Source organism: Miniopterus natalensis, chromosome 15 (assembly GCF_054644295.1).
Source record: "Miniopterus natalensis isolate mMinNat1 chromosome 15, mMinNat1.hap1, whole genome shotgun sequence".
NCBI lineage: Eukaryota > Metazoa > Chordata > Mammalia > Chiroptera > Miniopteridae > Miniopterus > Miniopterus natalensis.
This window is the reverse complement of record NC_142095.1, coordinates 36,735,542-36,757,398: the sequence shown is the minus strand read 5'-3', so window position 1 is coordinate 36,757,398 and position 21,857 is coordinate 36,735,542. Positions and strand designations below refer to the sequence as shown.

Below are 21,857 nucleotides of genomic sequence, written 5' to 3'. Positions count from 1 at the left end.
CTGTATGGATGGCTCACAGTTTATTTTTTCTCCTGTTGATGCCAGTTTGGGCTATTATATGTAAAACTGCTATGGACATTTATGGTCAAGTGTTTTTGTGAACATGTGATTTTACTTCTGTGGGAGGTATACTTAGGAGTGCTATTCCTGGGTCATAGGTTGGCTATATGTTTATTTTATTACCAATTGCTTGGCTGTCTCTTGATAATGACCCTCTTAAACTGGGATCAATCCCATTTTTAAGGCTTCTAATCTTTTGTTAGAGGATTCTTTCACACCTTGTTAGTTAGCTATAGAGCTGCATTACTTTGTTATAGAAAAAATAACACTGTGGGCTGTGACTCTCCCTGCAGATTGTGGCTGTTCCATCCCTGAAGCTTTCTGCTGCTCCTGTTCCCCCCAAGGCCTTTTCTTCAGGACCTTTTCAATTGAGGTTCTGGTAACACGCAGGGACACCAGTGCCCTTGAGTGCTCCAGCTAGCAGGCCTCTTCATGCTGGTTTAAAAAGCAAGAGATTTGTTTGCTGGCCAGATAAGCTTTTAGTTATTAAGCAAGAGATCTGTGCATTTATTCATACTTGTCCTTTTGTTTTCAGCTGTTTATTTTAGTCAGTGCCATGGAATGCTAGGAGCCCTTCCAGATGATTAAGACCACAGGCGTGAGCGTGCATTTGCCCATTGACGATACCAGCAAGGCTTGTGGCCCCCCTCTGGTGTTCTCTGACCACCAGCCAAACCAAGGGTGGAAGTGGGCCTCCCATTTGGGCTGTGGCGTCTCAGTGGGCTGTTCCCTTACAGGTCCTGTCTTGCTGCGCTCCTACTGTGTCTATGTCCTCCTGCTTGCCATCAACGGAATAACCGAGTGCTTCACATTTGCTGCCATGAGCAAAGAGCAGGTCGACAGGTAGGTAACCTTAAAGACACATCTTTAATCATGGCCTTTAGCCAAAGTGAAGTCACCTGTCCATCTTTCTTTTCATTCTGGACATGCATTTACAGAAGGCTCTTTTACAGGCAGCACCCAGCCCCACCAGCACAGTGCCTCCCCCAGGCTCTCCACTGCACACGTACCATTTGTGGAGGAAGAAACCTGGGCCTGAAGGGCTATGTTAGTCCAGGTTTGCAGAGACAGGCACAAGACAAGCTCCACTCCTCCACCTCCTTGCCCAGTACTCCCATGGGTTACCAAGGAGCTTCTCTAAGATTCAAAGTCCTACCCCTGAGAACCTCGGATCTGTGACATTTCTCCTCAGAAAAAGGCTCAAATGCACATACATGTTTTGCCACAATTTCTTCCCATCCATTGACACCAGGTCAGGACCTCTGCCCTGGAACCTCAAGCAATGGTTCTTAACACTGGTTGTGAATCAAAATCCCCCATGGGGCTTGTTAGAAATGCAGATTCCTGTCCACCTACTTCCACCACGCTCTCTCCTTCCACACCTACAGACTCAGCAGGCTCCTAACTATACATGTGTGTTTTCAAAAGCTCCTCAGTGATTCTGAATGAACTGCGGATTAAGAACCTCACACCCAGGATCATTCATCTCTTGTGTCCAAATACCAAAAGTAGCAAGGCAGTATCTTAAGATGTCACTACCAGAAGAGGTTGAGGAGAGGGCTCAGAGTGACGGGGAAGAAGAGAGAGTCGACGGGGTGGCTGTAGGTAATGGGATGAGTGGCCCGCCTTATCCCTTTGCCCCTGAGGCCTGGTTTCCTCAGGGTGTTCTGCTGCCTTGAGTGCTGTCGAAAGCCCTCAGAGGCCCGGTGCTAGGGGGTGGGATGGGAAAGAGGAGTTGAAGAGTTGGGGAACCCTTCCTCTCATTCAGAGCGGCCTCTCTCCCCAGTTGGACTGCCTCACAAAGAATCCTGGTGACTTTGTTTGCTGCACCATAGTTTAGAACTTGAGTCTAGAGTAGCAGTCCCAGCCCAGACTATCAGATTCCCCTAGAAAGTTCTAGCCCCTCCCAGACTGATGGAACTAGAATGGTGGGGGCTTGGGCCAAGGAATCTTCTGTTACACAGCTCCAGGAGATTTCCAATGATAGCTGGGGCCTGAAGAACTGCTGACCCAAACCAGCTTTCACAGTAAAAACTACACTGAGCACTGTGATCCAATATATATTTGGTGGCTACAACTGAAACTTTCTGCTTTCACGAAGCAGTAATAGGCCAGTTATGTGCAAGACACACCAATAGTTTTTAATTCTGTTGTTTCATTTTTAAACTGACATGTCATGACCCATTAAGTTGATTTTCCAGCCTTCTTTTAGGTCACAACACATAGTTTTGAAATAGTGGTCTAGACATGGTGTTTACTTCAGTTAGTTAAATTTATAGCTATTAAACTGCTTTGAATCCATCCCTCCTCCTTTTTTTTCATGGATGGAAAGGTCTATTTAAGTTCAATTTTGAAAATGCTATATTTTTATTTGAAGGGTGCTTCTAATATGAAATAATTTTTAAAATATAATTTAAAATGTACTGAAAGAGGCTCTGAAGCATAGTAGAATGAACTCTGGACTAGCAATCTATCTCTTTGAAGGGAATTTTGTTAAAATAATTTTAGCATTAGTGTTAAGGGGAAGAATCAGCATTATGCCTGCTTAAAATGTTAAAAAATATCCCTTACAATCAAATCATGAGGAAATATAGATGGTTGCTGCTACAGTCAACATCCTTGACCATCCATCTTTTGATAAGCCTGATTTTAAGCCCAGTGTCATAGGGCCATGGAAAAATAAGCATTCATAAATAACTTACTGTTTATATTACCAAACCTTATAGAATAGTTATTGTTACTAATTTTGCATTGATTTAAAAAGTGGTATTTTAATTGCATCTTAAATTTTTCATTTATTCCTGGATTATGCCTTTAAGACTGTAAAAGTTTGTGAGTTCTAAGAAGTTCAACAGCTGTTATTCTAATGAAAAACAGTGTACCCCCTCATCATCGGCTCCTCCCAAGTGGCCACACCAAAGAAGCCACTCTGTCGAATTCATCCCTGCCTTAATTAGTGGCTGGGTTCATTCATTGTGACCATTTTACTTGGAATTGGGTGAGGATGACTTTGAAAGTTTGTGAACCTATGGCTTAACCTCTAAGGATTGGTGGTGTAGTAGACCTTTCTGAGATAGTTTTTTTTGGGGGGGAGACCTGACCAGATCACACATTTCTGCTGCTTTTTGGAAAAGAGTTCAGAGTACTGGTCTATGATGGGTCCCACCTCAGTGGCTTGTTATGAAGTAGGCCATTATTCTGATTATTGATCAGTAGTGAAGAAACTTCCCCTGTGAAGGTGTGGGCTCATGTACTTTCACTGCTCGTCAACAAAGACTCTCTCAGCCAGGAAACAGACAAATTCCCTCTGGACTTCTGGATGAAAGCACACCTCCCCTGTTGGAGTACAGTAGAGAGAGCGAGAGTGTGTGTATTGGGAGATATTCTTACCACCCATTCTGACAAAGCATATCTGCCTAGCACCTTGAGCTTAGTCAGCTGAGGACCAGTACCTGGGTATTCGGGTGGCATAGTGGCTTTCTTACCACGCCTCACGTGCAGAACCTGGCTGGTGGCCTCTGAGGTTTCCTAACTTAGCTGACACAGCTTGGGGGCACCTAAGGGGCTTGGTTCCCTCAACAACTATGTACTTAGAATGCTTGCTGTGCACTGGGTGGAAACCAGATGCTGGAGAATTTTGTTCATGGCTGTATCACAAGCCTTTTGGAGAATGATGGCAGCTCTTTTACCTTTGCTGAGACTCAGTTTCCCTTGCTGAGAACTGAAGATAACTCAGTGACATGTTGCTTTGAAATCAGAGAAGCAGAAGGAGCAGTACAATCCACCAGTCATAGACTCCAAAGAGCTCTAGAGATGCGCAGAGAGAGGGATGTGTAAGAGCCGGGAACACTGAAGACGAGCCAGGCCTTGCTCCCTGTTTACATTTCGTTTTGGAGGCTGGCCAGTTGCTTTGAGTGCTGTCCACTGGCCAAGGTTATGGGGCTTCTGCATTTGAGAGGAAGTGTGTGCAGTGCTAAAGGTTAGAGGCCCGGGGTCAGGTTGGAGTGCTGACTCACCCCTTCGGCAGATTACTCAGGCTGTGCGTCTGGCTCCCTTGTCTGTAAATGAACCTGACTCCACGGGGCAAGGGAGCTTAGAGTCGCCCGCAGCACCCCCACAGTGCCCGCCGTAGAGGCAGCACTCGTGTATAGCTGTCACCCGTGTCATAGTCTCGTGCCTCACATTGAAGACTTGGGTTGAATAGGATTTTTTGTGTGTTTTGATCACAGAGAGCCACTTAAACTAACCAATTATTATCCTTAAAAACTGTAACTCTCTTGAGTCGCTCATTTTCCTTTTTGTTTTTAATCCTAACCCAAGGACGTGCTCTTATTGATTTGAGAGAGAGGAAGAGGGAGAGAGAAGCATCCATGCGAGAGCGGAGCATCCATTGGTTGCCTCCCATACATGCCCCAACTGGGGACTGAACCCGAAACCTAGGTATGTGCCCTGACTGAGAATTAAACCTGTGACCTGTCAGTGCACAAGACGACACCCACCCAATGGAGCCACTCTGGCCAGGGCATGAGTTGCTCATTTTCTTACTCTCCTGTTCAGGGAAGCAGGGGCAGGGACAGTGACATTTCTGACTTATCTATAGAGCATGCAATGTTAGGAAAACCAGTTGGATTCTGGGAACTCGGAGGTGCTTTCTGTGACTTTATGTTCATGGCTACGTTTTTTGCAGGAGTTCTGCCTTAGGACAAGTTGCTCATTGCCCTGCTTTGCTTATTTCCCTCTCCCCAGGTACAATTTCACAATGTTGGCCCTGTCATCTTCGTTCCTGGTGTTGTCCTATCTCCTGACCCGTTGGTGTGGCAGTGTGGGCTTCATCTTGGCCAACTGCTTTAACATGGGCATCCGGATCACACAGAGCCTTTGCTTCATCCATCGCTACTACCGTGAGAGCCCCTATAGGCCCCTGGCTGGCCTGCAGCTGTCGCCAGTCCTCCTTGGAGCATTTGCCCTCAGTGGTGGGATTACTGGTGTTTCAGAGGTAAGAGTCCTTGCAGCTTCACACCAAAGCATTGGCAAGCTCTGCACTGTTCTCACTGTAGGCTTCCCCTTCCCACTCTGCCTGAAGCAGCTGAGCAAGTATTTGCCACCTCTGATCCCTTCCCCTAAGCCTCCGGGACAACCTCTTATGATAGCTGTTACCAGTGGGGACAGAGTAGACCCTCAGTACATAGTTGTCACACCTTTTGTCTGACTCAAAGTTGAAACAGTAGACCTCTGCTTTCCCTGGCTGCCCCAGAGGAAGGAGGTACAGATAGAAGGGCCAGGGCGGTGACGATGGTTTCTTCCCACAGGTCTTCCTCTGCTGTGAGCAGGGCTGGCTGGCCAGGCTGGGGCACGTTGCTGTGGGGGCTTTCTGTTTGGGAGCGACTCTTGAGACAGCGTTCCTCACAGAGACCAAGCTGATCCACTTTCTTAGGACCCAATTCGGTGTGTCCAGACTTGCTGACAAAATTAGGTGACCTTAGGGATTCACTGGCACCTGTGCACCTGGACCAGCTGTAGGAAGAACACGTTTCCTAGTCAAAAGAGGCCTGCAGAGGGGTCTGCAGTGGATTGAGACCAACCTGAGCAGGTGAGACGCTGGAGAGAACCAGTGGACCAGACTTTTACTACCCATTCAAAGTCTCTATCAGGAAGGAGTTCCATTTTTAAGGAAAGACCAAAAGTTCTTTTAAAATAAATACAATTATTTTTTATCACCATTTTGTTCTAAGAAGCATTTTTCCTTTTGATTAATGTATTAATTCCTTTTGAGTGTGATTGACCTGAGGAGCTGCACGCTCCAACAGACTGCACCTTGGATGTTAATAGTCATCTGGCGCAGAGAGACGTAGTCATTTTCCCCTTTGCAGGAATGTATGATTTACACTGTAAAAGAAGGAAGGAACGCTGATGTTAGGCACCGAACAGTAGTGACCCTGGATTTGTAGCTTTTCCCATGTGGGCCTGTGGTCTGGGTTTTTAGAGAAGGAGAAATGTTACTCAATAGAAATCTAAGAAATGAAAGCATGAAGTCTTTCAGCTCACATTTCCCAAAGTTAACCAGGGGAATCCCATGTCATCTTCACCACTGTGTCCCTGGGACAGCCCATGCCTTCCTGGAGTAGGTGCAAGCTGGTCAAGACCCCTGGCCTGGCCTCTTGCAAGGGAATTTTGGAAGAAACTGTGATCTAAAGTAAGCTATCTTGTCCGCGAAGGACACGTTGCTTTGCAGCTGCTGTGACTTCCCATGTGGAGATTGTGCAGGTCACAACTAAAGTGGAGTAGATTTATGTCCTTTTCTTCAGAATAAAATAGGGTAAATTCTATGTGGCAAGTACCACAGGCCCTTCCACCGACGCATTACTTCCAGGACTGGTCAGTACACCCAAATTCCAGCCCCAGGACAAGAGTGGCAGGCCTTTGGGTGTGGTCCTCCAGGATATAATGGGCGTCCAGGCTAAAGCTCACCCTCTACACCCTCCCTATATCCGACGGCGACATCACGGGCATTGTTCATAGGCAGCGAAGCATTTTCTCCTTTCATTAATACACTAATTTCTTTGCCTATGGTTGACCTTTGGAGCTGCATGCACAAACTGTGCCTTGAATGGTAACAGTTATCATTGAGCCCTGACATCTCCACCCCGCCCATGTTTACACCCTGAGAGGGGCACACACAGAAGACAGCCCTCCCCCCGTGTACCTTTTGGTCTCTTGAATGGGTGGAAGTGGTCTTTAGTCTTCAGAATTTCCTGCTCTACTGCCACTGCTGCCCCTATCCTCTAGGACCATGTCACCCACCCCATGCCCACTTGACCCCAGGCTCAATGCGTGGTCCCTGAACTACCTGCCTCAGAACCCCTGGATTGTGATATAAATGAAGGTTCCCAGGACCTACTCCAGACTTGTGGAATCTGCATCTCTGGGGGCAGGGTTCTGGGATCGGCTTTTTTGTCCAGCTGAGGTTGGCACACCCATTGTCCTCATCAGTCTTAGAATCCAGGACAAGTTGCGTGCATGTTCACAGTGTCCCTTCTCTGCTCCAGGAAGAGAGCTGCTGTTGCCCAAGTAGCACTGCCAACTTCTCAGCTCTTCGGGGGCAGAACCACTGAGGTCTCTGCTCCACCCTCCAGCGTGACAGCGAGTGCTGCTCTCTCATCTTTAGTCCCCATGCAGTGCGCCTTCATCCTAGAAGGATTTTTGGATGGAATCACACTTTTGTCTTTAAGTGCCACTTAAAATATAGCGAGGTTACCTCTCCATGGAAACAAGCCTCTAAAGCACATGCTTTTATGAAATGAAAAAGCCTTTGGTGGTGACAGTAACAGTATTTTTTTCTGTGCTGCTCAGGCCACACACATGTGACTTCAGAACTGGCCTCGGAGGGGATGCTGCTGCACTGCTTCAGCTTACTCGGAGGGACTCCTGGCTCCAGAGGTGCTGTGCCTGTCCCCCTCCCTGCCATTTCCCAGCCTCAGGCCCTTCCTCCTGTCTTTTTTCTTTTTAAAATATTTTTGTTGATTTTTTTTAGAGAGAGAGCAAGGGAGAGGGAGAGAGAGAAACATTGATGTGGGAGCAAAACGTCAATCAGCTGCCTCCTGCACAACCCCCACTGAGAATTGAGCCCACAGCTTGGGCATGTGCCCCGACTGGGAATCAAACCATTTCAGTGCTCGGGACGACGCCCAATCAACTGAGCCACACTGGCCAGGGCCTTCTGTCTTTTTCCTTTATTCATGTATTCATGTTGCTAATTGCATGCCAATACCCTGATTTAAAAATCAATAAATTATTCATATCTTCAGCTTTTTCTTTCATACCCCTCCTTTTTCTAAAAAGGAAAAAAAAATTCTTAAATTTCAAAAGTAAAATAGACAAGTAGCTTTGAGTCTGTGAACCATTTCTGTACCTCACAGGGTCCTTTCTCCCTGCATTGACGTTGTGACTGGATGGTGATACCATCTGAAAAGGGGGGATTTCCTGGCCTCTGCCGTGGAGCCTTCTGTGTCTGGGCCTGAAAGGCCTGGCAGTTATTCACTGCTCCTCCCTTCCTGCCCCAAGCAATGTTTCTCATTGTCGATTGTACTTTTCTCTCCTGTCTTCTCTGGCCTGGCCCTTGTCTTGGTCATGTTTTTAAAGGAAGCAGTGTGATTTTTAGGGAGTCCAGGATACCCCTTCCCCCTTATATCTTTCTTAATTGGTGCCTTGAATTTCCTTTCACTGAAATCAAAGGCTATTATTCCATAATTGGAGAGGAGACTGGAAATTCCATTTCCCCAGAGAAGGACTTAGTGATTCATTCACACTGAGATGTAAAATAACCCCCTCAGGGATTCTTTCCTGAGCAGCTTGGATGTTGAGGAGAGACAGGAGCTGAAAGCATCCAGCACCTGAAGGGGAAGGGACTCGGCTGAAAGGCTGTGCAGGCCCCTGAAGGTAGGAGCTCTGAGTGCTGCCGTGTGGCCTCTGGGGTGCATAGAACTCAATCATGGGGAAAATGAGGGAGAACGTGATCCCTGGCACAGTCTTGGATGAGCCGTGACTGAAAATGGAACAGGCCTGGATGGGGACAAGAGAAGGGAAGGAAGCTGGGAACCCTTTCATATAACTACAAACCCCTGCTCCTAGGGGAGGCCAGGCCAGAGGCAGAGGGGTGAGCCATTGGCATTGGTGGCCAAGTGAGGAGAACTCCACCAGGAGCTCGGTCTAGAGAATCTTTGGGAGCTGACCCGCGGGCTCAGGATGCTACTTGCTCAAGGTTCCCAGTGGCTCTATGGGAGCGTTCTAGAAGGCCAGCCAGAAGCCAGGAGGCCATGGAGCTGTCAGACAGGACCCAGTTTGTTAGGAGGATAAGCTGAGGCGTAATTGTCAGGGGTCCCCTAGAAATGTCTTGAAGACAGTAAGCACAGAGAACTGGAAAGAGCAACCAAACAAGAATTCTACTCTGAAACATCACTGTTTGCCGACTCTTCCACGAGTCTCCAGGAAGGAACTGAGACTGAGGTATTTAATTTGGAAATGAGACTTCTGAGCCAATCAGATGCAGATGGAAAATGATTTGTTTTACTATTACTTACCGTATCTGGGAGAATTAGTCCTTAATGCTGTAAATGTTTCATTTGCTAGTTATCTTTTAGGGGTAGCAGAAAAGATGTTTTATTTGAAGAACTTGGGAAGGAAGACTCATTGTTTTGCATCATCAATCTGACCCCAATTTCTGTAACATAATGTCTCTTTATTTAGTGTCATTCATTTTCCACCAGCTAGGGATATCAAACTAAAAATGGAAAAGTGGGCTTCTAACGTAGTTCAGCCTCCCTTAGGGACCCAATGAAGGAAGTCTTGTAAAACTTCTCAGTTATCCTCGCAGAAGTTGCTGGGTGCCTGTAACTTCTCCCCCCTTCTTGGGCAGTGAGGCTTAAATCGAAAGTGCTAGAGGTGAGCTGGAGAGGGTTAGGTCTTTCCCTTCATAAAATAGGTCCTCAGCAGAGTGAGTGTACCCGGAGCTTCGTCCCCACCCCTGCAGCTCCTGCACACTCACTGTGGAGACCACTCCCCAAGCCTGTCAAGCCTATCACAGAACACCATGCTGCACGCTGAACACAGTATTTAGGGGTACAAGAGCTGTGGTCAGCTAATTAGCACGATGCTATGTTTTATAGACATTTAAGCATCGATTTTGAAGCTCCATGTATATTTTGGAGCCAGTAAATATTGCTTTCATCTCAGTCATTTCTGTAGGCTCCTGAAGAGATGAAGGGCCCCGGATGCTGCCCCTGTGAGGCCAAGTGAACAAAGGGCCCTGGGAGTGTGGGAAAGGGACGGGGCCTGTGAGGCTGCCTTGCTACGAGGTACCTGGGCACTGGGACAGCTCCTGGACCTTCCTACTCTTGCTGGCTTTCTTCAGGGGTGACTCTCACCTCTCTTGGGGCCCAGACAGCAGGCTAGTGGGCAGTGAGAGAAAGTGTGCCCAGAACCAGATGCTGCTGTCAGGGTGGAGGCCCAGCTTTTTCCACTGATGAGACATTCCTTCCACCACCGTTCATCCTCAGGCCCTAGTCTCTCCTCTCAGCTTTGAGCTCTGTTCTGAATGTGAAGCCCCTAAAGGAGAAATGGAATTGATCCTGGTCATCTTTATAGGGCAGCAACTGTGGATCACGGGTCATAGGTGAACCACTGGACAGTCTGCCTTTGGGTCAGGTAAGCCTGCTGGGCAGGGGCTGGGCAGGGTGCCTGGTGCACCCAGGATTGGTTGGTCCTTCAGCCTTAGATGAGACACATGAGGGCCCATGACATAATCACTGACTTGTGAAGGAATCTTCTAGACCACCATTTATTTGCCCCATCTCTTCCCTCCCTCCCTCCAATAAATGTGTTCCAAAGTTACGACCCTCTTGACTGTACTGCAGGGGTGGGGAACGTCCGGCCCATGGGCTGTGTACAGTCCACAGAATCATTCGGTCCGGCCCTGCCAAGGCCTCACCAAAGAGAAGCAGTTCCAGCCATCACATTAGGGGTGAGTTAATTAAATAGCTGACCAAATACAGCGGGCTAATTTTTAAGCTGATGATTTTGTATGGCCCAAGAATGTTATAAATCTCCAAATGGCAGAAAAAAGGTTCCCTACCTCTGCTACTGTGACAGTGTTGCCCTGGCCTGACACATTCAGTTGGCAGAGGGCACCTGGGTTCACAGTGCTCAATGGAAAAGACCCAAAACACTGGCAAATCTCGATCCTTAAATCTCATCTGCACCACCCTGTCAGAAATTGGGGTCTTGGACCAGGGCTGGGCTGATGTTCCTAAAGTCAGTGAATAGAGACTAATTAGGACACGACTGCATTAGTCACATTGGAGGTGACAATTGAACAGCATGTTTCTGGTTCGTGTCTGGGAGATCTCAGTTATGTGGAACTAATAGTGTGTGGCTTCCACGCAGCCACGTTGTTTGGGAGAGAAGGGGGACGCCTGAAATGAAAGCAGGTTCACTGTGGGCAGCATTGGTTTTGTCCCCAGCTCACCTTCTCACTCACTTTGCTAAATCACGAAGGGTGATACCAGGGCCGATGGCATAGTTCCCAGAGGGCCTCCTTCAGAAGTCCCTTTAGGGTCCACCACTGTTCCCAGGAGAATCATGAGAACTCCGAGAGCGCGGTGGGTGACATGGCGCCTCAGTCCTTTCAGTAGGTGCGTGCTGAAAACCCCAGGGTTGATTAACTCCAGCCTCGGAGCGCATTCCCGTCAGGCTGCAGGGAGAACCAGAAAGACCAGGACAGTCAAAACAGAGTGGCCACAAGGACAGGACGGAACGTTTTTCTCCACACATAATCCCAACCCAACTAGGGAATGTTGTTAAAATAGCTTCCCCTCTTGTCTCCCTAGGGCACTAACACAACAATTTTATTAACTAACCAGATTAGCATAGTGCATTTTATGGTCTGAACTGGAGCTGAAGATTCCTTTCTTCCTCACATGGCTTGTGAGATCCCTAAGTGGCATCTCCAGTGACAAGAGAATGCTCTTGCAGGTGTGCAGATGTCAGGCCGTGGGGGGCAACGGAAGGGACGGGGCTACTTGCACTTTCTCTTCTGTAACTGTGAGTGAAATCATGTGGAGCTCTGGCTCCCCAGCGGTAGGATGGCATGATGCCCAGGCACAGCGGCGACTTGTCCTCCCTCCTCTCGGCACCCCCGCAGCAAACCCGCAAACACAGGGCGGAGAGCCAGGCTCTGTGGAAGGACCCCAGAGGTGTATGGCCTGCGGCGTTTCTTCCATCTGCGCCGTCACCAGGAAACCCACCCGCGTCCCCGTCTGCCTTCTGAGGTACATAAGCAGGGCTTCGTTTTCCAAATGGCCCATGGTGTTGCATACATTGCCGTTGGTTATACCCCAGCCTGGCCGCCCTTCTCTAACTCTCTGGGTGACCCTGAACAAGTCCCCCTCCCTCTACCCATCATGGCACACTGAGCGTGTGCCAGGTACTGTGTAATGACACACTTGGCACGCGTTAGTTGTTAAATCTTCTCAGCATCCCCCTCTATTGTCTACGTGTTACAGGCAAGGAAACCGAGGCCCAGAGAAATGGCTTGATTTATCCTGGGCCGCCCAGCTAGAAGGAAAGTGGCATAAGGAGTTCACGCTGGGCCGGCCTGGTCCCTGACCCCCACCCTGTACTCCGGGCTCCTTCCTCCCTGATTCAACAAGAGGCTGGGTTTGACCTGTGGCGGCATTAGCACAGCGAGCCTGAGAGGATGGCAAGGCCACCCTGCTCCTACCCCAACGGAAGCAGCACCATTTTTATCTGTTTTGAAATTTGGGGGTCAGTTTAAGAGTTTGCTTGAAAGAAGGGTTCTTTCTGTTAATAAAGAAAAGTTTGGAATCCACAGGATTTGACTTTGTAAGCTCCCTGACCTTCGGGGACTCGTTTTCTCATACTGGCCCTCCTCTGCTCCAGTCTTCCTCCCATCTTAAAGAATTTAGGATAATTGTTTGGCACAGTCATTAGCATTAGCAGGAATAAGTATTGGGGAGAAACAAATCTGGCCAAAAATTACCTTGCGTCACAAAGAACGGGTTCTCTGTATTCCACGGCCACTGTCCATTGTCCTCCTGTCGTCGTTGGTGACCTTGACCCCAGGCGACCCCGCCAGGGAGTGGGAGGGCACTCGCTGACTTTGGGCCTCAGGCCACTTCCATACTCTGTGACCAGGGGCAGGACATCCGTCTCTAGCCAACTTCGCATGGTCCAGGGATGATGAAAGGAATGCAGAGGTGGGCCAGGCAACTTTGGCTCTGAAAGCCTCGGAAAATGCAGCCATAGCAAGCTTCCTAAGCATCCTGCTTGCCGCCTCCCTGCTGCGTCCCCTTCTGCTCCCCATCCCCCCCCCCCCCGCCCCCGACACCCTCCACCCCACCTCCACCCCGAGCCCCGGCTCTGCCCTCCCCACCCTCATCCCTACGGACCCAACTCAAAGGCCTGCTTATGGCTGAGCTAGCGAAGGAGAGAGGCGAGGCCATGGCCAGTACTTGTGATTAACCACTCTCCCCTTCGCCCCGTCACCCACAGCGTGCACTTAACCCAGAACACGTAGCACTGGAAACACAGGTCCCGCCCCTTTCCCTCCTTCTGCCTGGGCTGGTTCCCAGGGTGCTCCCCAGAGCCCAGGACCACCTGATGTCCGCCTGCAACTCTCACACCTCACCTGTCACACTCAGCTGTCTGTGTGTGACCCCCGCCAGCTGCTCTAACCCCATTCTACCCCTGTCCCTTCTGCCAACAGCCCTGTTCTCCATCTGGGCAGTGGCGGTGGTTCCAGAAGGGGCTTGGAGGCTGTGTGAACTCCCTCAAGGTAGTTAATCCCTTTGAGACTCAATTTACTCATCTAAAAATGGGCATAAGAGCACGTGCCCCATAGGATGTGGCAAGGAATAAACCGGGAGGTAAAGCACCCAGCGGGGGGCCTTGTGCCAGCCCCGAGTTTGCCCCAGGAGAGTCATAAATCCGCCCCCACTGCCCCTCCCCCACCTTCCCCATCCACAGAGGGTTTCTTCCTTCTGCAGAAACCTTGCCCCTTCCTTGGAGGTGAGGGGGAAATGAAAGCACCTCAGCCAGTTTGCCTGGAGGAGCTCAGAGGGCTGAGGATGTGGCCAGGGAGCGAGGCAGAGCGGCCGAGGCCCCTGAACTTGGGACCAGGAGGCCAGGCCTGAGGAAGCACAGCCACAGCTTCCCGGGGGCCTAGGAGTGGCTGGCAAATGCCCTCTTTCAGACTCAGCCCGAGCAGCCCCCAGAACGAGAGGGAACGCCTCGGAAGCTTGTTGAGTGATTTTCAGCAATTTCAGAAATTGCCTCAGCCGATTGTTTAGGTTTCTCTGCAGCCTCAGATTAAAGCAGAAAGGAAAAAGGCTCCTGGTGATAGAAGAGAATGCAGCTTTGTCTGAAGAAAACGGAAGGCCTGCGCTAGTCCTGCCACGTGGGTGGGCGGCCACGGCCACGGCCGCGGCCACGGCCATGACCATCGCCATCCACAGGCCGGCCCTGCACAGCCTCACTCCCACTTATGGCCGCGGATCTGGACACCTGAGTTCTTCCTCCTGACCCTACAAAACAACAAACAGGCGTGTCTCTGCATCAGCTGCGCAGACTTAACCTCTGCAAACTCCACATTTGGTTTTTCTTTGCTGGGCTGGGGCGAAGGATCAGGTTCAGATCAAGGTTTTCTCCTTTCAAGCAGCCAGAGGAAGACAAGGGTCAGAACTTAGGGCGCCCGGAGGGTGCAGTAGTCAGGGTGGAGTTTTGCTAAGAAGGGAAAAGCTCTCTGCCCACAGTCAGGACTCGCAGACTGTAGGGAGACGCCAGACATGTCTGGGCCCAATGTGGATCCTTGGGGAAGTCATTGGCTGTTGACATTTGGTGTCTGGGTCACATTTGAACGGCAGGGGCCCATCCATAAGGCCTCCCCCTTGTTTTTCCCCAAAAGAGCAGTGACCTGGGTGTACCTGCTTCTGCTCCCCACAGCCTGCTGCTCCAGGCCTCCCCCACCTCTGCCAGGGCTCTGGTGGCCTTCAGAGCTTGGGAGATGACATTTTGGCCCAGCGACCAGCTGTTGATCCAGATAATCGACAGAGCTGGAGAGCCTGACAATCACATTCTAGTTCCAGCCCTGCCTTTGTCACTTTAAGTGATCCCGGTGGTAGCTTTACCTCTTCTTCATCTACAAAAGGTTCTAATTCCTGCCCACTGTTGCCCCGGGGCCATCGTGGGGGCCAAGGACAAATCACTGTGTGGCAGTTCCGTGGGGCTGGAGAGTTGGAGAGCCAGTGGGCCTGTGTGCTACAAGGCCCTGTGCATTCAGGCAGGGGCACTAGCCCAGAGCAGAAGTCATCACAGAGCCTAAAATATCTCCGTGTATTATGTTTCTTGCTAACAAACGATCTTATCTCCTGATAGTAATATGTATTTTATATATGTCTTAATATTAAATTATAAAATTTAAATTATGAGTTATCCTGGGACAGCCAGTGCCCTGTAACTCCAGTGCCCTGTTTCAGACGTCACTGAAACTCCACATCCCGCCCGTGGCCTCTTCGCTTTGCACGTGGTGCACAGAACGTCCTGCTTATACTGCCCTCTACAGTGCTCTTTTTTTACTGCACGCTGTACCATTTAAGGCGGTCTCTAGTTTTTGATACATTGTACACTATGTAGTTTCTGCATTTTGCCTGCAGATGAACCCTGAGGATGACCCCTGAGAACGCACCCGCTATATCAGAGCAGGTCACTGTCTCAGTCCCAACCTTGCCCCTAAGGGAGCCCAAGATGGAAAGAAGCCTGTCCCGGTCACACTGTTCTTAATGGCCGGCCAGCCTGGAGTCCAGGACTCAGGACCAGCTGGCCGGTGGCTGGACCACTTTTACTTGGGCTTCTTGTATGAAAAGGGCTTTGCACAATGTCAGCCCCCAAGGCAATGGTCAGCATTGACTGTGACATCATGGCAATCGGTCACTTGGTCATTCAACCGGTAGTGTTTCCCACTGCTGCGGCCCTACAGGAGCAGTGTCCCTTGGTGTCCCTGGAAGCACAAGCCAGCAACAAGGACCCGACACTCCAGGCTCTACCACCTCCTCGGGTGCAGCAGGCTCAGCCTTTAGAGTGTGTGTCTGTAACAAGAAGGGTCAATAAGGTCATTTATGCCTCAGCCCTCCTTCTGGAGAAGCGGATTAACCAGCCCAGCTGGATGGGGAATTTAGGGATAAAAGCTACCAGTAAACAGAAAGGGAAGTGGGACAAAGCAGGCAGACGTCTCCACCCTCTGCTCCTGCTCCCCACTCAGGGTGATGTGACCTCCGTGGGCAAGTGGCTGCTGGCCTTGTTTCTCAAGGGTCTTGTTTCCCTGCCCAGAGGAATGGGGTGCAGCCTTTTGGGCTTGAGACCCGTTTTTGTAGCCTCCATGGGTACTTGGTGAGCCACCCAGCCCACGTGAGGAGCCCATGGTCTGTGGCGTCTCCTGACGGTGAGACCCTGGAACTTACTCCACCTCTCAAACCTCAGCTGCTCTCTGTCGAAACACTACCTGTTTTTATTTTCAATTTTTGTTTTGATCAAAATAATACACGTACATGGCTTTGAGGCTGAGAACACGACGAGGCTGGTAATCCGCAGGCTGCAGGCTCTGCTTCCCCTCCTTGGCCCATGACTGTCAGTTACTGTGGCCCTTTCTTCTCCCATGTACCTTCATATTTCTAAGTGATTTGTTTATACTGCTATTTCTTGACCCCCACTACCCCCTTTAGAGTACTGACCTCCTAATATGGAAACGTGAGCTCTGATAGCCACCTCTTCACGCACTTCTTTTCCCAGCCTTCCAATGTCATGATTTGGGGTGAATTGAATCAGTGTTTACATGGTTAAAATGATGGAAACATTGTTCTATCCTGAGCAGCACCCCATTTTCTTTCTGCTGCAACCTGTTGTTTCTCTTCAAGCTATTATCTCATATTTTTTTATTTGCCCCTTTTTTGGGGGGGTACTTTATGCTCTTCCCCATGAAATCATAAAACTCTGACTAAACACCATAAAGCTTTCTCAACATGACTAACCCCAGCCGGTCGTTGGATTCTGTGTTTTCCCTGGAGGCATTGCTCCGGGAGCCCCTCACCCTCATGCTCCACTGTCACCGTCCATCCATTGCCCCCCTCCCCTTCCCAGAGCAAAAAAACTGAGGCTCAGAGAGGTTCAGGAAGTTTTCCCAATGTTGTAAAGGTAGTAAAATCGGGGTGGAGATGCAGGGCCTCGCCCAGGAGATGCAGCTGTGGTCAAGGACCAGCCCCCAGCAGCCATGTAAACAGGAGTGGGGTGTGTTTAACACCTGCAGCCGACTGCATGTGGTGCAGAGGCCTCCGGCCCTGAGCTCAGAGGCAGGTTTCCCTGCCCATCCTGAGTGACCCTCCTGGTGAGTCCCCCTATGCCCACTTCCATCCTTGTATTGGGCAGATCTGAGAACGGCTGGGCCACAAGTCTTCCCAACATCCAGGTCTACACTCTTCTCTCACCACCTATGGCTGCCTCCTCCTAAACATGCTAAACCAGCCCCCACCCGACTGCGAGGCTCACACAGGCCTCCTGGGGCCACCAGCACCCCCCTCATCTCAGATAGGGCCACTGTTTACCAGAGCCCCAGGTCCCCCTCATATGGGGCTGATCTCTGCCCCCGCTTCCAGTGAGCTCTACATTGGAGATGACTTTTTCTTTGCTGAAGGCCTGGTCACCCAGTTGTTCAGACACAGGCAACTCCCTAAGGGCAGCTCACACCCCTGAAGGGGCAGAGAGAGCCTCCTGAGTCCAGAGGTCTTGAGGAAACCCCTGTGCCTCACACCAAAGAGGCCTGTGCATTGTATGGGGCCCCAAAAACCATGGTCTGTTCATGGCCAGGACCACCCCCGGGCACAGGGAGTGGGGCAGGGCACATCTCTCCTGCCTCAGCCATCAAGAAACAAGGAGTGGGCCCTGGCCAGTGTGGCTCAGTTGTTTGGAGCGAAGTCCCAGTACACCAAAAGGTTGATTCCCAGTCAGGGCACAAACCCAGGTTGCAAGGTGCGTATGGGAGGCAATCAGTCAATGTTCCTCTCCCTCTCTCTCTCTCTCTCTCTCTCCCCCCCTCCCCTCCCCCCCTTCTTTTCTCTCTAAAATCAATAAAAACATATCCTCTGGTGAGGATTTAAAAAAAATTTTTTTCTAAAAAAAAAAATGAAAGAAAGAAAGGAACAGGGAGTGGGCGTCAGAGGCAACTGGGAAATGGAAGATACATAGATCTCTCCAAGCCACCACATGCTTTCTAAACAGACAACTACCAGGATTTAGTCTGCAGCTCAGATGTAACCTGTTAAGTCCTGAAGAAGAAAGTGTGTGGTTGTCACGGCAACACCAGATCACCCAAGACCCGCTGGTCTCTACGGGAGGCAAAGGGAGGGAGGCAGAGCCAAGCCTTCTCTCCCTGTGGGGATGTCCTGGAGCGTGGGGGGGGGGGGCAGGCTGAATACACCTGCCTCTTCCCACCACCCTACCCCTACCCCTACCCCAGGGCTGAGGGCCCGAGAGCCCTGTGGTGTAGTACAAAGTGGGCTGGCTGCTCAGGGCTCTCGCTCGGGGGCCCCGGGCCCAGACTGCTCAGGCAGGCATGTTCCAGAACCAGCCACTTGCTGAGGGCCAGTTCTCACTGTCCCCCAGGCCCAGTGCCTCCCCAGAGCAGCTTGGACTTGTCCCTCAGTCCTAGGCCTTCCTGGCAGCTCTGTGCCCGCAGGCCTGCTCATGGGTGTGGGCATAGCCCGGCACATCTTCTGAGCCCGGTCTGGAGGGTCAAGAGACCAGGTCCCACCAGAGAGCACCAACCTGAGCTATACTAGGTAGGACACCAGGCTGATCCTTCCGTTCACAAGCACACCACGTTGCCAGCCTAGCCTTCTCCTCCCACCTAGAATGAAATGGAGCCAGCCCAACGGGTTGCCCCGCGTGGTCTATGCCAACCTGGACCCAGGCCTGAGTGGGGGTGGGTGGAGAGGAGAGAGCTGCTCAAGACCCACCTTGTCACTGGTCTTTGACCACCTAGTGCCCCTAGGATGAGGCCCTGGCTCCTTAGCCTTTAAGGTCCTGCTGAACAGCTGCATGTCCATCTCTGTGGTCCTAGGGCCTGGCCGTGGGAGGGGCTCCAAGGATACCTAATGCATGAAGGAATGAGTGAATGAATGAATGAATGAATGAGTGACATGGAGAGTGAGGACTGCGAGCAGAGGAAATGGGAGAGGCCAGATTGGGGTAAGGAGCTGGTGGGAAGGCTTCAGATACCAGGCTGAGAGAGGGTGTTTGTCAGGCTTCCCACCCCCAGCTTCTGCCCTGGGCCTGGGGCAGCTGCCGTCTTCCAGAGGGACCCCTTGGGTCCCTGGCAGATGTGGCCTTGTCACTTGATCCCCCCTCAGAAAGATGCAGACCTCAGGGCCCATCCCCCAGAGCCTGGCTCACCTGGCTCACCTGGCCCCTGGGCTGCTTCCCTGGGACCCTGCAGACCACACTGCTTTTGCTACACAGTGTGTTTTCCCAGTGGTCCAATTAGTGCTAATTGGGAGCAGAAGTGTGTGTGGTGGGGGTGGGCCTGGAGCTCTAATGTCCTTGTCAGAACCTAGAGGCTTCTTGGGACAGGCCCTTTCCCGGAGTGGCGGGGTCCCCCATGGAGCGGGAGTGACACTGGCTCCTCCCGAGCATCGGGTGCACCAAGTTCCCGTGCTGTCACCAGTCACCTCCCTCCCTGGGTGCCAGCCACCCCACAGGGCCAGGCAGACCCACCTTGTTCATACTGAATCCTTAGGCCAAGCCCAGAGCCATGGCTTTTCACAGTTTCAGACTCCAGGAATGAAGGGAAGAAAGGCTCTGGGCCTGGCAAAGAGGCACAAGGGTCTGCGGGGCTCCTGAACCCCTCGCTGACCCTTGGTCCTAGCCTCGGCCCGCAGCTCCGTAAAGGCAAGAAGAGGTGTGCTTTTTCTGACTGGGCACACAGTTGTGCCTCTCTTGAGGGACAGGAGGTGTGGAGGCCCTTCCTAGAGAGCTGGGACTTCCCCTCAGTTTCCCCACCTCCCCCATGTCCCCCACTTTCTTTCTCTTGGGGCAGAGATGGAGGTGTCCAGAGGCAAAGCACCTTTGGCTCTCCCCACCCACAGGCACTGGCCACAGCCTGATGACAGGCTGGAGAAGGGAGAAGCATGGGGTGTGGGCATGTGGGGGAATCCCAGCCTGGGTAGAAGCACATCCCCACTTTGCAGCTAAGGGTATTCCTGTTTCTGTAGTGTTCGTGTTGACCATTTCCTTGAGTGCCCTCATCCTGGGCACAGTCAGGCCTCCCTCTTAGTGGACTCAGGCCCTGTGACCCTAGGACCACCCAGAGCCTCAGGTTTGGGGACGGGGGGGGGGGGGGGGGGGGACTCACATCTGGAAGCAGGGCCCTCAGGGCTCAAAAGTGCTCAGAGATTAAGATTCCTGGGTGCCATTCCCAGGACCAGCCTCAGTTCCAGCCCCTGTGAAATGGGTTTGTTTCTGTGCAGCAGGCACTAGAGAGGGTACAGGGTGCAGCTGGCTCCTGTGAGGTCCAGGAGCGGAGAGGAGAGGCCTGGCCGCCGGTGGCCGCTAGAGGGCAGAACCCTCCCATGTGTGTCCTCCAGAGAAACGGTGCGCGAGGGCGCGAGTGAGCGGGGCCCACCGTAGGAGGTGACACCTCCTTTTGGTTTCGGTCTGAGGATTAGGGATATTGTCTCATGTACTTGTTGCCCATTTGTTTGCCTTCTTCAGATAAATGTCTGTTCAAGACTTCTGCCCATGTTTTAATTGGATTGTTTGCTTTTGGCTATTGAGTTATACGAGTTCCTTAAATGTTCTGGGTATTAATCCCTTATCAGACACATGGTTTGTAAGTATTTTCTCCCACTGCATAGGTTGCCTTTTCACTGTGTTGATTCATCTTTTATTATTTAGTGATCGTTTTATTTTCTCCTCTATGAAGAGTCTGTTTATATCCTTTGTCCATTTTCCCACTGTTTTAATCTTTTTTTCGTATTGATTTGTATGTCGCACTATGTATTCTGGATTTTAATCCTTTGTTATATGTGTGGCAAATATTTCTTCTAGTCTTTCACTTATATTTTAACTTTGTTTACGGTGTCACTTGTCACATAGACACTTACTTTTTTTCTGGAATGCATGCCTGGACTTGTCATTTCCTCACTACGATTGTTTGTTATATCTACAGATTATAACCCAGCCGGTAGCTGTCAGGAGAGTGCAAGGGCTGAAGGCATGGGCTCCACCACTTATATACTGGGTGGCCTCAGAGAGTCCAAAGCTGTAAATGGGGCTGACAGTCCCACCTAATGCTGTTGCTGTGGAAATATCACAGCAGGCGTGAGCCCTAGGTCCTGGCAGTGTCAGCAGCATCATCGTTCCTGGCATCAGGGCCCTTCATGATCAAGCTCCCAAACCCCTTCCAGCCTCATCCCAGGGACTCCAGCCCAGAGGAGTGCTCATTGTTGCCCACACTGGCCCATATTCCCACCTCTGGACTTCTGCACACTCAGTTCTTTCCTCCTACATGTCCTTCCTTCCTCTCTGCTTCCCTCCCTTCCCCAAGCTTTTCAAAATTCTTCAGTCTACCCCCACCGAATTTCCGTTCCCCCTACTGGCTGAGACCTGGCCTCCTCCACCCCACCCCACCCCACCCCACCCCACTCTGGGATCCTACCTATTTCTCTCTCTCTTCTGAGTCTCACCCCTCGATCTTGCCCCGAACTTCTGTGGGTTGGAGCCTGGCTGGCCTTCCCATTGGCAGAGGGAAGCCAGGTCTCACTCATCTTTAATACCCATCCCCCCAACACCCCCACCCCCCCACCCCCAGCGCATCCTGAGAATCTCTCTGGGGCCTGGGGCTCACATCTGCTCTCCTGTCTGAATTAGGAAACCAAGGAGACACTTCCTGCACTGAGGTCACATGGAGGGGCAGGGGCAGAGCTGGGAAGATCACCCAAGGGCTGGACTTCTGCCCAACCTCACATAATATGCCCAGATTCCAGAGGTGGGAGGCACCTGGTCCCATCGCAAAGGTGTGTGTGCTGGCCGAGGAAGGAGCTGTCTGGTGAGGCCTCTTCTGAAGGAGAGCCCATCAGCTCCTGACCCAAGCTCCTTCCTCCAGCCCAGGAGACCCTGGAGGTTAAGGTCAGCTGCCTGCTGAGCCCTCTCCAGGCTGGACCTGGACTACACCCTGGCCC

At 51.1% G+C, this 21,857-nt stretch overlaps 1 protein-coding gene across 2 annotated transcripts in view; it reads left to right on the top strand.

Moving 5' to 3' along the window:
- The window catches only part of RFT1 (RFT1 glycolipid translocator homolog), a 36,886-nt gene extending 28,827 nt beyond the window's left edge, over positions 1-8,059 (top strand). The window contains exons 11-14 of one of the 2 annotated variants that reach the window (XR_001602986.2): positions 798-903; positions 4,807-5,056; positions 5,370-5,650; positions 7,411-8,059. Coding sequence is in view for 1 of the 2 variants with exons in the window: in XM_016210220.2 (XP_016065706.1) it covers positions 798-903; positions 4,807-5,056; positions 5,370-5,537 (524 nt within the window). In the remaining variant the exon portion in view is untranslated. Of the gene's footprint in view, positions 1-797; positions 904-4,806; positions 5,057-5,369; positions 5,781-7,410 lie in introns of those variants that run through there. The other variant, XM_016210220.2, reaches the window with a different exon arrangement.
- The last annotated feature ends 13,798 nt before the right edge of the window (positions 8,060-21,857 follow it).